This window comes from Phodopus roborovskii, unplaced genomic scaffold, assembly GCF_943737965.1.
Source record: "Phodopus roborovskii unplaced genomic scaffold, PHOROB, whole genome shotgun sequence".
Lineage (NCBI taxonomy): Eukaryota > Metazoa > Chordata > Mammalia > Rodentia > Cricetidae > Phodopus > Phodopus roborovskii.
In genome coordinates, this window is record NW_026126646.1 from 759,868 (window position 1) to 774,094 (window position 14,227).

At 48.9% G+C, this 14,227-nt stretch overlaps 1 protein-coding gene across 1 annotated transcript; it reads left to right on the forward strand.

The window, feature by feature from the left end:
- Nucleotides 1–1,136: 1,136 nt before the first annotated feature.
- Nucleotides 1,137–9,980, forward strand: Dffa (DNA fragmentation factor subunit alpha). The gene is made up of 6 exons (XM_051173920.1): nt 1,137–1,324; nt 2,918–3,079; nt 4,195–4,337; nt 6,943–7,132; nt 7,314–7,468; nt 8,196–9,980. The coding sequence occupies exons 1-6, from the start codon at nt 1,189–1,191 to the stop codon at nt 8,406–8,408; spliced, it is 999 nt and encodes a 332-aa protein (XP_051029877.1). The 5' UTR covers nt 1,137–1,188; the 3' UTR covers nt 8,409–9,980.
- The last annotated feature ends 4,247 nt before the right edge of the window (nt 9,981–14,227 follow it).

Below are 14,227 nucleotides of genomic sequence, written 5' to 3' on the forward strand. Positions count from 1 at the left end.
CTGTTCAGCTTTTTATTAGACCAATCAAGTACCTTAGGCAGGCAAAGCAACACATCATTACATTGTGAAACAAATGTAGCAACACTCCTTCACATAGTCAAAGTAATATTTCACAGCAGGCCATCCCTGTGACCCTTGACTTGAACTTTGTCAGCATGCCTTTTTCGTGTGTAAGCCTGAACATACCCTCCTGATAGAAACCAGGCACAGGAGTGGAAGCCTGCAGTTATTTATTTATTTATTTATTTATTTATTTATTTATTTATTTAAGAACTATCATTCCCAGAATCTCAAGAAGCTACCTAGTCTTTAGGGAAGATGGGACTTACAGGTTAACTCCAGGGCTAACGTCTCTGAGAACTCAGTGTTGTCAGGCTATACAGATCTCTAAGGCTGGAAAAGGAAAACCAAAGCATATCCATAATCGCAGCATTTGCTATGCTGAGTCAGGAGGGTTGCCAGGAGTCATTGTTTGTTTGTTTGTTTGTTTGTTTTTAAGACGATATCTCTTCTCTTTTATGTAGCTCTGGCTGTCCTGAAACTCACTAAGCAGACCAGGCTGCCCTGAACTCACGAAGATTCTCCTACCTCTGTCTCCTGAGGAGTAAAGGCCTGTGCCCAACTCAATGGCAACTCTTTTTGTTTGTTTGGGTATTTGTTTTTGAGACAGGGTTTCTCTGTGTAGCCCTGGCTGTCCTGGAACTCGCCCTGAAGACCAGGCTGGCCTCGGAGTCACAGATCTGCTTGCCTCTGCCTCCCAGATGCTAAGATTAAATGCTGGGATTAAAGGCGTGCACCACCATTGCAGGGCTGACAGTTCTTAAATAATCATGGTTGGCAATGTGTAGAACATATTGAAATCTTGGGTTCCGTCATCCAGTGTTTTAAAGAGAAGGGAAGGAGAGGGAGGAGGGAGAAAAGAGAGAGGAAAGAATAGAAAAAAGAAAGCCACCCATCTCTCCAGCTTTCCTGAGCTGAATCCCCGCCCCGGAGGTTTGAACCCAGAAACTCCAACTCTGGTAGTCCCTGGAACGCTCGCGATTGGCCGCCACTAGAACTACATCTCCCGGCGTGCCTTGGTCTTTGCGTAACTTGTTGGGGGGAACTACAAGTCCCGGCAGGCCACGAGAGGAGGGGGTGTCCGAGACCCGGGAAGCGGCTCTGGGCTGTCAGGTCGCACTTTTGAGGATGGCGCTGTCGCGGGGAGCCAGCGCCCCGGACCCGGACGATATCCGGCCTCTCAAGCCGTGTCTGCTGCGCCGCAACCACAGCCGCGATCAGCACGGCGTGGCGGCCTCCTGCCTGGAGGAGCTGAGGAGCAAAGGTTGGCTGCTGAGGGCACCGGGAGGGGTCGCGAAGGTGACCCCGGGAGCCGAGGGACCGCAGCGGCCCTCGTGACATGGGCCTGGTGATTGACAGGGTTTTGGCGCTTTCATTTGTCTCCAGTGAGAGGCTCTGTGCGGATCCAGGCTCGCTGGCCCGATTTTGGATCAAACGGAGTCTAGCGTAGTCCTGGGGTCCCTGGCGGGGTGGAGTGGGTGTCCTCACTCAGAACCTGTTCCCTTGAAAGGAAGCTGCCAGGACCTGCCGCGTAGAGCCCATACAAGGGGAGCAGACCCGGGTTCTGAGCCCTGACTATGCTCCTGGACCTTGCACTTAACCATCCTTGGACCCTTGGTGTTTTGGCAGCGTAGTGCATTTCCAGCCCTACTTCAAAGGAATGTTGCTGCTCTCAAATGAGATGGTGTGTTCAAATTATTTACAAGCGTTATTATCCCGTGGCAACAAATTAGGTGTTCAAAGACGTCCTGCAGGTCTTAGATGTAAGCTAGCCCCGGGACTGTGGTCATAGTGTGTCCTAGGTGTGTATCTCTTCCTGAGAGCCACCGAGACCCTGGAGCAGGGTTTGATTTGGTGACAGGGACTCTGCATTTCACCCCTGGCGCTAGGTTACTTCAATTTTAGTGACGCTTCAGTTGCATTGGCTGGTTGTCCTTGGCACAGAAGCCAGCATGCTCTGCAGCTGAACCTAAAGGAGACAGGCTGCCCTATTTTGGGTGATGACAGCATTGTTGAGCCTCTTGCCTGGCAATAATAAAAATGAAAAGATACAGAGACAAGCTTCTGCTGCCGCTGTGTTTTCCTTTAGTTAGAACAGCCATGAAGAAGTACTTTTCTTTCTTTTTTTTCCTTCTGACACTGGATATGTGGAATTTAAGATGACCACTGAATAAGTGAGCGAGGCAGCATTTACTTGTCCACAGGTAATCAGACCAGGTTCTGGCTAAGGGCGCCTTTGTCAGGGTGCAGAGTAGCTGTGGGAAACATTCTCAGGAGCCACTCTGGTTTAAATCTCAGTGGGGGGGGAGGGAGCCTGAGAGATGGCTCAGCTGTTTAAAAGCACTGGCTGCTTCCGAAGAGGATCTGGTTCAGTTCTTAGCACCCACATGACAGTTCCCAACCGTCTGTAACCCCAGTTCCAGGGCATCCAGCACCCTCTTCTGGCTTCCTTGGGCACAGACAGGAATGTGGTCCACACAAGTACATTCAGAAAAACTTACATACAAAATCTAAAAAATAAAAATGAATCCCAACCGTGCCACTTACTGTGGGATTTTTAATAAGTTACTTCATCTCTCTGAGCTCGGTTCATTGTCCGTAAATCGGGAATAATAATAGTAACTCCCTTACAGGATTAGTGGTTTACCTGAAGAGCAGTTAGAACAGTCCAGGCATATGATAAATGTCCATGTTACATGTTACAGTCCATGTTACATCAGTGCTAAGAGTTATGGTCATGACTTAAGTATTATTATCTCCCCACAGTTTTACATAGCTCTGGGGACATGTGTGAGAATACTAAGAGGGACATGACTTCCTTAGGATGTTTGTCACCTGCCAAACATTTTCTTCTCAGCTTGTGAAATCCTGGCCATTGATGAGTCCTTGACACCAATCACGCTGGTCCTGGCAGAGGACGGTACCATAGTGGACGATGACGACTACTTCCTTTGTCTCCCTTCCAACACCAAGTTTGTGGCCTTGGCCTATGATGAGAAGTGGACATACAACAATTCGGGTAGGAACTTTAGGCTGCACAGCTAGTGTAGCTGTGGTGATTCATCTGGCTGCACGGGCGAGTGGTTGCCTTGTGTCTGGCTGTTACCTGGGCTCCTCTGTGTGCCTGGCACGGTACTAAGGGATGCAGATGAGCGAGACATCTCACCAAGGCTCACAGCAACTGAATCCCAGCATGTCTATGAAACTGGAGGTGTAAATCATGGCTCTGCCATTCCTAGCCAAGTGACTGGGCAAATTACACAGCCTGTCAGGTCCTTATTGAAATAATAATTATGGATTACAGTATCTGTCTGTCCCGACTGTGACGACCAAAAATGTCTCCAGACACTGTCCAAGGCATCATATTAGTGATTGCTCTCATCTGGCACACAGTAAGGTCTCAGAAAGACCTGCTACACTAAGGAAACCACCTTTCAGACGCAGCTTTATCAGTCACCATCGTGCACGCTGTCCCAGTTAAGGAAGGAATCAGTCCCTACCCCTTGCCACCGCCCCCAAGAAGTGCTAGTGAGAGTGAATATTTTCATATACAAAAGCAGAACACAGCCAAGCATGGTGGCAGGCTCCTGTGATCCTAGAACTTAGGGGTCAGAGACAGGAGGATTGGGAGTCCTAGGCTAACCTCAACTATATTGTGAAGTCAGGCCTAGCTCGGGCTACATGAAATCCTAGGCCCCCCGCTTCCCCCCAGAAAACCACACCCAAGCACAAAGACTAATAAAGAGAGGTGTGGTAGGACCTTTGCCCTTGTGTGACTTCGCCTTAGGGATAAGTGGCTGCCAATTTCTTTTTTCCCATTAGACACACGATCTTCCTCTGTAGACCAGACTGGCTTCAGACTCCCTGCCTTTGCCTCCTGAGGGCTGGGATTAAAGATGTTAGCTTCTGTCCAAAGAAGGCAGTGCGGTTCCACACAGAAGTAGGGTGTAGGACAAGAAGAGAGAATATTAAGGTCCGGGGTAGGGATTAGGTTTCCTGTGACTCCCTGAGAAAGGGGGTAACCCTGGCATGACATCATCCTGAGTCCATTCTCCATAGCGCTGTGTTGGGGTTGATGGCAAAGCGCCCCCCCCCCCCCGAATTACTGGCCTGACTGCCACTGTCTCTGATCAGATGGAGGAACAGCCTGGGTTTCCCAAGAGTCCTTCGATGCCGACGAGACAGACAGCAGGGTAGGGGTGAAGTGGAAGAGCCTGGCCAGACAGCTGAAAGAGGATCTGTCCAGCATCATCCTCCTGTCAGAAGAGGACCTCCAAGTGAGCCTCCTCCACAGCCCACAGCACTCACCAGCACCTGCTCTCACTGCACCTTAGAGTCAGCCCCCATCTCTCCTCTGTAGTAATTCCTTTTTAAAACTGTCTATGGATACCTTGGTCTTTTCTTTTTTTTCTTTTTCCTAGCTGTCCTGGGACTCGCTCTATAGACCAGCCTGGCCTCGAACTCACAGAGTCTCTGCTTGCCTCTGCCTCCTGTGCTGGGATTAAAGGCATGCACCGCCACATCCAGCTCAACCTAGATCTTGTTACATAGCTCAGGTTGGCTTTAAACTTGCAGTAATTAATCTTGCTGCTTCCGCCTCCCAAGTGCTAGAAGTTCAAGTGTTCATCACCACATCTGGCTCTGTGATTACGTTTATACAAATTTTCTAGAGTTTGCAATACCATGGAGATTAAAACGCCGAGTAAGCTGAGCATGGTAGTGCAAGCCTATACCCCAGTACTTGACAAGACAAAAGGATCGTAAGTATGCGGCCAGCCTGAGCTACATAGTAAGACCCTGACTGAAAAATAAATAAGCAAGCTGGGCCAAGGTGGCACATGGCTTTAATCCCAGCACTCAAGAGGCAGAGGAAGGTGGATCTCTGAATTCGAGGCCAGCTTGGTTTATAGAGCAAGTTCTAGGACAGCCAGGGTTATACAGAAACACTTTCTCGGAAAACAAAAACAAACAAACAGAAAACAATAAAGTGCATGAGTAATTGTGTGGGCTATGGCACTGATAAGAGCTAGGGAGTAATTGCTAATGAGTTTGGTTTGAGATGGTAACCTTTTTTCTCTGAGTGCTGGGATGGGGCTATACAGATGCTCCCTCACTGAGTAGAGGGAGAAATCGTCTTAGATGGGCTATGGTGTTAGAATATGCTAAAACTCCCCAAATGGGAGAATCATATGGACACTCTGTAAAAGCCCGATCCCTCCCACGATCACCTTTTCCCTCCCTGAGACCACTGATCTGTAAGTCTCACACTCCAGGACATTTTGCCTACAAACAAGTATGCACGTGTTTTCTCTCCCTTTTTTTATGTATGCACAGGTGTGTCTACTTTTTATTATTTATTTATTTTTATTATTTCCTAATTGTGTGTATATGTGTCTATGTGTATTGGGTTCAGGTGCCTTCAGAGGCATCCAGTCTCCCGGAGCTGAGGTTTCTCATGTGGGTGATGGGAACTGGACTCAGGTACACTGGAAGAGTAGTACATGGTCTTCCTTACTGCTGAGGCATCTCTCCAACCGTGTGTGTGTGTGTGTGTGTGTGTGTGTGTGAGTGCGCATGCATGCATGCACGTGTGCGCACATGTGTATATACACACTTGTGTGAAAACAGGGCAGTGCTCACCTGTGCATGCATGTATGGAGGCCGGAGGTCCATATTGGGTATCAGAGTGTACTTGCTAAATTAAAGAGTGTGTGCATTGAAAGCATTGGCAGGTTCCCAAGAGATAATAGGCTAAAAGCCTCAGAACAAGATGGCGCCTGCATGGGGAAGTTGGGGCCAGTGTTCTGGACAGAGGGAAGGCAGGAACCTTGTAGTTTGCTTGTGGGTATGAAAAGCTAGGCTACCGTCTCATCTCCACATGCATAAACAAAAATAAATAAATAAATATTTTTAAGGCACAGGGCTAGCAACATGGCTTAGTGTGTAGAGGCACTTGCCATCAAACTCGTGAACGTCACTTTCATCCCTGGAACCCACATGGTAGAGAGACTCAACTCTCCACGTGTGCACCCCGGTATCTTCACGCCTACCCTCACATGCACACTAGCAATACACACTAACAACAACAATAATAGATTCTTAAAATTCTTTATATTGATTCATTGTAAAAATGATCAGCCACCTCCTTTAGTGTCATATTGGATTTCTTTCTCTTTTTTTGTAAGATGTAATTATATGTGTGTGTTGAGGGTGGTATGTGCACATGAATACAGGTGCTGGTAGAGAGGCCAGAGATGTGGATTCCCCGAAGCTGGAGTTACAGGAAGTTGTGAGCCACCCAGCATGGGTGCTGGGAACTGAACTGAGGTCCTCTGCAAGATCAGTACAAACTCTTAGGTGCTGAGCCATCTCTCCAGCCCATGTGGTTGAACTGTTTGATTGGTTTTGAGGCAGGGTTTCTCTGTGTAACAGCCCTGGCTATCCTGGAACTCAATCTGTACACTAGGCTGGTCTTGAACTCACAGAGATTTGCCTTCCTCTGCTTTCAGAGTGCTAGGATTAAAGGTGTGCACCCCAACTGCCTGACCTATAGTTGAATTTTCAAATGAAGGCTGTTTTATTTGTTTGTTTTGAGATAGAGTTTCTTTGTGTAGCCCTAGCTGTCCTGGAACTCACTCTGTAGACCAGGCCGGCCTCTGCCTCCCAAGTGCTGGGATTAAAGGCGCCACCACCACTGCCCAGCCCTTAATTTAGTTTTTATGGAGACACCAAAACATGATTTTCCCTGTTTTCACACGAGAATCTTGGAAATGTCAGATGTCTTTCTCTGAAAGTAGAGGAAAAGATGAGACGTTCTGCAATGGATGTTTGAGAGCTGCCATACTCCCTTGAGGGTTCTCAGAGCCTTTGCTTGACCGCCAGGCCCTCATCGACATCCCATGTTCAGAGCTGGCTCGGGAACTTTGTCAAAGCTGTGCCACTGTCCAAGGGCTACAGAATACACTGCAGCAGGCGCTGGACCAGAGAGAGGAGGCCCGCCAGTCCAAGCAGCTCCTGGGACTTTATCTCCAGGCCTTGCAGAAGGAGGGCAGCAGCTTGTCCAACCAGGAAGGTAGGCCTCACACCAGGCTACTCTGGGAGCATCCTTGAGGGTGGGACCTTGTTTGCAGAGCAGCCCGCTTCCCTGAGGACCACAATCCCCTGGGAATGCCGCTTCTCTCACCCTGGCGGCTGCCTGCCTGGCCCAGTGACTGGGCCCATGGCCTGCTGCTTTTCTCTCGTCTACTTTGCAGAGTCCAGAGTTGCCCTCAGTGAAGAAGACTTGGATGCGGTTGACACGGGCATCAGCAAAGAGATGGCTTCAGACATGGCACTGACAAGCCGCATCCTTAAGGCACTGAGGGAGAACCCTGCGCCAGAGCTGAGTTTATCTAGTCAGGATTTGGAGGTGGGCGAGGACTAGGGGCCCTGAACTTCAAAGAATGGCTTTCCCCGGAACTGTAGTTTGGAGGTGCAGAGAAATGTATGTGGTTTGCAAGCATCTCGCTTAATCTAAATCCAAGTGGCTTTTTTTTTTTTTGGTTTTTCAAGACAGTGCCTCTCTGCATAGTTCTGGCTGTCCTTAAGCTTGCTCTGTAGACCAGGCTGGCCTCGAACTCACCTCTGCTTGCCTCTGCCTCCCGAGAGCTGGGATTAAAGGCACCGCCACTACCCAGATCCAAGTAGCTTTTCAAGGAAAAGGGATGGTCCTTAGGCCATCAAACATTAGTCTCTAGCAAAGACTGCAACAAGCTGACCTGGAGGAACTGCTGGCTTCAGGCTTCTGAGGGGGCTTCGCGGTATAAAGAGTCAGAGCTCCCTAAGTGTTCCGAGGCCGGCACAGAAGCACAAGAAGGCAGACGTCAGGCTGTGTGTGTGTGTGTGTGTGTGTGTGTGTGTGTGTGTGTGTGTGTATGTGTGAAGATCCGTACTTGGCCCCCACTCCCGAGGCATCAACTTGAGCTTGGTTCAGTTTCCTGGCGGGCTTGAGTGATCATGGCTGTGAAAGGCACGCCATACAACACTCCAGGCCGGACTGGGCTGCAGTACAGTACCGTATCTAAAAAGAAGAGGGGGAGGGGCATGGGCCAGGGCCACAGAAGCCGCGGTCTCAGTGTTTCTTATTCTTGATGCAGTTGGTCTCCAAGGAGGACCCCAGAGCCCTGGCTGCTGCTTTGAGCTGGGACATAAAGAAGGCAGAAACAGCCCAGCAGGCCTGCAACACGGAGCTCGCCCTGCGCCTACAGCAAATGCAGAGCTTGCGTTCACTCAAGAATTTTTCGTCGAGGAAGAACGCACCACCTGGGGGACAGCAGAGTCCCAAACGAGCGAGACAGGATCCCGAGTAGCTCCACCAGAAGCCACATTGCTCAGGAGAACCCTTGGTTTTGTTATCAAACAACTTCCCCTTGTCATTTTGCTACCTACATCCTACTCTACCTCCTGCTTCCAGGGTGCTCTTCTAGCACACGTGTCTTCTACCCCCCCCCCCCCGAAAAGCTGCCCCGGTCTGTATAATCAATGCCCTTCTACCTCCTTTTAATATAAAAAGAATTTTTTATTTTTATTTTTTGAGTCAGGGTTTCCCTGTGTAGCCCTGGCTGTCCTGGAACTCACTCTGTAGACCAGGCTGGCCTCGAACTCACAAAGATCGGCCTGCCTCTGCCTCCCAAGTGCTGGGATTAAAGGCATGCATCACCACCGCCCAGCCAGATTTTCATTTTTGTTTCTTTTAGGAGTGTTTTGCAAGCATGTATGTCTATGTACCACATGTGTACCTCCAGTCCATGAAGGCCAGAAGAGGGTGTCAGACCCCCTGGAACTGGAGTTACAGATTCTGGGTGCTGTGGAAGAGTAGCTACTGCTCTGAGCCACAGAGCCATCTCTCCAGCTCCCAGAATGCACTTATCGTATAGTAGGCCTCAGGCCCCTTGTCAAAGGCTGAGAAAACTTGTCATACTTAGGACTCATGTCCTTATTCTACAACTTGAATAGTAGAGTTTCAGACACAGATAATGGTAAAGAAAAGGCTAACAGTGGCTGTGGTCATGAGCTTACTTCTCAAGTTAAGGAATGTTGGTTTAAAGGCATATACTGCATCTCTGCAGACCCCAGGGAATGCATTCGTAACCACACTTCTAATATCTGACTCAGTGCTGTGAAGCCATGGACACTGAAACGCCTTTCCGTTTCCTAATATGCTTTGCCAGCAGCGGGTAGAAAGTGTAACTAAGTCAGCAGCGGGTAGAAAGTGTAACTAAGTCATTCCTATGCTCTATGGCTCCAGGGCTATGAGGAGCAGCTCGCTTCTGGCTTTTCTCTCATTTCTGCTGAGACTTCTGCAATCTACAGTGCAGTGTGCCTTCAGGGAAAGGACACTTAGTTACGGGGCCTTTGACTTATGTACGCTGGGAAGAAAACCATGCTGTCTAGAGATGCATTCCCAGTTACCTTTCCTTCTGTGTATGCGTGTGTGCAGGTTCTGGGTGCTAAGGCCTCATAAGTGGTGAGCACTTGCCCCCTAATGAGCCATGCTCCCCAAGCCTCACATTAGCCAGTTAAGCAAAGAAATGTAGTATTAAGTCTTGGGGTGAAGGTGGGGTGCAGAAGACAGATGACAACTGTTTCCTCGTCTACAGCGGGAGTCATGTCCGTCAGCAGCTTTTACGTCTCATAGTGTCTTACACTCAGTTCCTGCGCCAGTGCCACCAGCTCCAGAGTCTTTGGTTTTTTGTTTGTTTTTCAAGACAGGGTGTCTCTGTGTAGCTCTGTAGACCAGGCTGGCCTCCAACTCACAGAGATCCTCCTGCCTCTGCCTCCCGAGTGCTGGGATTAAAGGCATGTGCCACCACCACTGAGCCCTCCGAGTCTTTGTGATGCCTCTTAGTCTTTAAATAAAGCCACCGCTATGATGCCTCTCAGTCCTTACTGCTACTTGTTCAGAAACACTAATCGCTACCAAGTGTAACAGTACACAAATACAAAGGGAAATACCTCCCAATAAAACTGTGTGTACACCACTGTCTGTGTGTGACCAAACAGTGAAGCTGTCTCGTTGTTGGCTTACCTTGGATGTGACAGGCAGGCTGGAGCCCTAACAGCAGGAAGCATTGTCCTGGCAGTGAGATTTCCCCAACGACATTCTCAACAGGATAACATCTGTCCTGGGGTTACACGTTAAACGTGTATGTTCCTAGCAATCCAGGTTATATTAAAACTAAAAATAACTAACTACTTAAATAATCCCAGCACTCAGGAGGATTCCTGTGAGTTTGAGGCCAGCCCAATCTACAGAGTGAATTACAAGCCAGCCAAGGTTACAAAGAGAGACTCTGTCACAAAAAAATAAGAGAAAACTGAAAAATAGAATTAGGTTTCAGGCTAAAATAATTTTGTACAGGAGTTTGCTTTGGGGTTATATTTATTTATTCTCTGCAGTGAGCACACATATACCACAGAGCTAATGTGGAGGTCAAAGGGCAGCTTGTGGGCCTCGTTTCTCTCCTCCCACCACAAGGGCCCTGATGATTGAACTGGCCTGAGCCAGCTTGCCAGACACCAGCAGCTTTCCATCCATACGGACAATCAGCATGATTGCTCTGTCCTGCACATTCTTTAGATTTACTCAAAGTGTAGGAGAGTTTGGTTGCATGTGCACCATGTGTGTGCCTGGTACCCATAGCAACCAGGAAAGGATGCTGGCTTCTCTGGAACTGGAGTTATGGATGACTGTGAGCCAGCATGTGGGTCGAACCCAGCACCTCCTTCAGAGCAGCCAGTGCTCTTAACTGCTGAGACATCTCTCCAGCCCCTTGCTTCATCCTTCCCCATCCAAAAAGGGCGTTTCTTCTGTTAAATAACTACATGCTGGCTGGAGAGATGGCTCAGAGGTCCTGAGTTCAGCTCCCAGCAACCACAGGGTGGCTCAAACCATCTGTAATGAGATCCGGTGCCCTCTTCTGGTGTGCAGGCATACATGCAGGCAGAACACTGTATACATAATAAATAAGTACATCTTTTTTAAAAACTAGATGCTTTCTCTCCTGGTTTGTTCTCATGGAAGACATCCCTCTATGAAGCTACTGATTAAGATGTAGCTTAAGTAAGATGCTGTGAGTTTATTGGTCCAAGGCTCCAAAGCCTGCTACCCTCTGCTGGTCCCCTCAAAATCAAATCCTGAGGAGGAGCTTACGACTGTTACTCTCAATTCTTCCTCAGCAAACAGCTGATGCCAGACACTGGGATTCAAATGGGTAAATCACAGCTGGCCAGGTCTTGTTGGCACTGCCCACACCCTGACTACACCGGCTACAGAAAAGTGTGCTCTAAGAAGGTGTGGCGGCGCACGCCTTTACTCCCAGCACGCAGAGGGCAGAGGCAGAGGGTCTCTTCGAGCTTGAGGCCAGCCTGGTCTCCAGAGTGAGTTCCAAAAAATACCCAAATCCCCACAAAAAAACAAAAGGAAATATAAGAAATATACCAAATCCTGATGCAGAAAGTTAGGAAGTTACCCTTTAAAAGACCTTTCTGATTCCTTCCTTCCTTTTCTCCCTCCTTTCTCTTCCTTCTTCCTTCCTTCCTTCGTTCAAGACAGGGTTTCACTGTGTAACAGTCCATGCCCCACCAACCACCTCTCTGTGTGTGTGTGTGTGTGTGTGTGGTGTGTGTATGTGTGTGGTGTGTGTGTGTGTGTAGTAATTGTGTGTATGGGGGTCCAGGTGTAGCTACCTGTATGAGCACATGAGGAAGCCAGAGCTTGACGGGTTACCTTCCTTTCACTCTGAAACTCATTTGAGACAGTCCCTCATTGACCCCTAAGCTGGCCATTTCAGCCACATTAGCTAGGCATTGAACTCCCAGGCTCGGTCTCTGACCCCAATAATGGAGTCAGGCCACAAGTGAGCACTACTTCTGGATTTTTTTTTTTTTTTTTTTTAATATGGGTGCCATGGATTGGAACTCAGGTCTCATGAGTGCAAGAACTCTACCCACTTATCCCCTACCTTATTAATCATGAGCATAGCAATTCATTCTTATTTAGGGTTTCTATTGCTGTGATGCTACACAGACACCATATCCACGGCAACTCTGAGTGCTGGGATTAAAGATATGAGCCACCACTGCCCAACCATGGTAACGCTTTGTTTGTTTGTTTGCTTGAGAAAGGGTTTCTCTGTAGCTTTGGAGCCTGTCCTGGAACTCACTCTGTAGATCAGGCTGGTCTCAAACTCATAGAGATCCACCTGCCTCTGCCTCCCCAGTGCTGGGATTAAAGGCGTGTGTCACCACTACCTGTCTTTAAAGGAAAACATTTAATTGAGGTGGCTCACTTAAAGTTTCTGAGGTTCAGTTCATTATCATCATGGCGGGAATCATGGCGGCAGGAAGGCAGACATGGTGCTGGAGAAGCTAAGAGTCCCACATCCTGCAGGCAACAGGAGGTTGGCTTGAGACACTGGGTGGTATCCTGAGCATAGGAAACCTCAAAGCCCACCCCACAGTGACATACCCTCCTCCAAGGCCATACCCTCTCCAACAAAGCCACACCTCCTAACAGTGCCTCTCCCTGAGTTTATGGGCACTGATTACATTCAAAGTACCACCAGTCTAACACAGCTGATGCCAACTAAGGAAGTCTCCTGAACTCAGTAGCTTGGCCTAAGGGACTGCCCAGCAGGACCTTCAGCTTTATTGTCCTCCGATGGGACACAGTTAAAGCCCCAGCCTTAAGGACAATGCAAAGCCTCCAAGTGAACTTAAAACACCAGTATACCTTTGTTCTAGAAAAATTTCCAAAGACCAGTTTCTGGAGACTATCTGGCCTCAGTGAGACATCCCTGTATACAGACCCCAGCAGGGACTCCCCGGGCTGCTGTGCAAAGGTAACAATGTAGCTGTCTCTTCTGTCACTTCACTGTCTCAACTAGCAATTAGGACCAAGCTCAGCTCTGAGGACCACAGAGCCCAGTCGGCAGTCGTAGCTGGAGTTTGAAACTCTGCATCTCCAGCCAGCCTTGGGCCTTCCCATTTTAGGCCTGACTCTCAGAAACTTATGTAATCCTGGATATGGATCTGTAAACTCTTGAGTTTACCAGTTAAGTAGTTGAGTCCCAGTCTTTCCACACTGGAAGATCCACCCACTGCAGCGGCCCTCAGAGGAGGCAGCAACTGTGCAGGCCAGGCTGTTCCTGAACTCACAGCAAGCCTCTTGTCTCCACCTCCTGAGGGTCCAGATTACAGCCATAAACCACCACGCCCAGCCTGTCACAGCCCTTCTTGGAGGTCAGCAAGATGACTCTGAGCAAAGGCGATTGCTCCCAGACCTAATAACTGCAGTCTGAACCCTGGAACCAACATGGTGGACTGGAGAACAGCTGTTTACCGCTGCCACACACTGTGGAAAAGTTGAGATTCTAGAACCTTCACCCTTGGTGTTTCTCTTAATGTCTGTGTCTCACCAGTTAAATGTGCATATACCCAGAAAGGATTCCACTGCTATGGAGGAGAATTAAAACAATCTAAGTCTGGAAAAAACAATTTGCTCCCAACTTCCTTGGGGAAGACCAAGGTCCCGTTCAGCGAGGGGCTCAGTGGTTGCTTGGTTTTATAGCATAGAAAACAAAACTCTCTCATCTAACCATGATTCACTGGAAACTAACATGAATAGCTAAGACAACTGCATATAAAATATTTCACTGGGCAAAGTCTGTGTTAAGTTCCAACCCCGGGACAAACAGGTGAGGTGCCTATTAACACATCAATGCATCTGGCTGCCAGGTTCTCCCAGCATCCCCCAGTCCCTACCTGGTACAGGGTATGGCTGGCATACCCACCCTCTACCCTGAACTCCCCAGCCCAGGGGCTGGGCTGCCCTTCCCCCAGAGGCTCTTCCTATACAATCCTGACATTTTGGTTGCCCGCCCCTTTTGTGACTTTTGCCTTCTTGGCTGCTGCACCTGCCCCCCCCCCATACCCACAGGTGGCCCAGCTCAGCCTGGCCATGTCCACTCTGGACTCTCCCAGGTGTCCCCGCCTCTGGCTGTGCCCTCACTTTTATGCACAATAACTTCCCCTCCGCCACACCTAGGAGCAGTCATTCGTTACGGGTCCGGGATTTTGGGGATAGCTGTCTCCCAAGTCAAGGCAAGCCAGGCATGGCGGCACACAC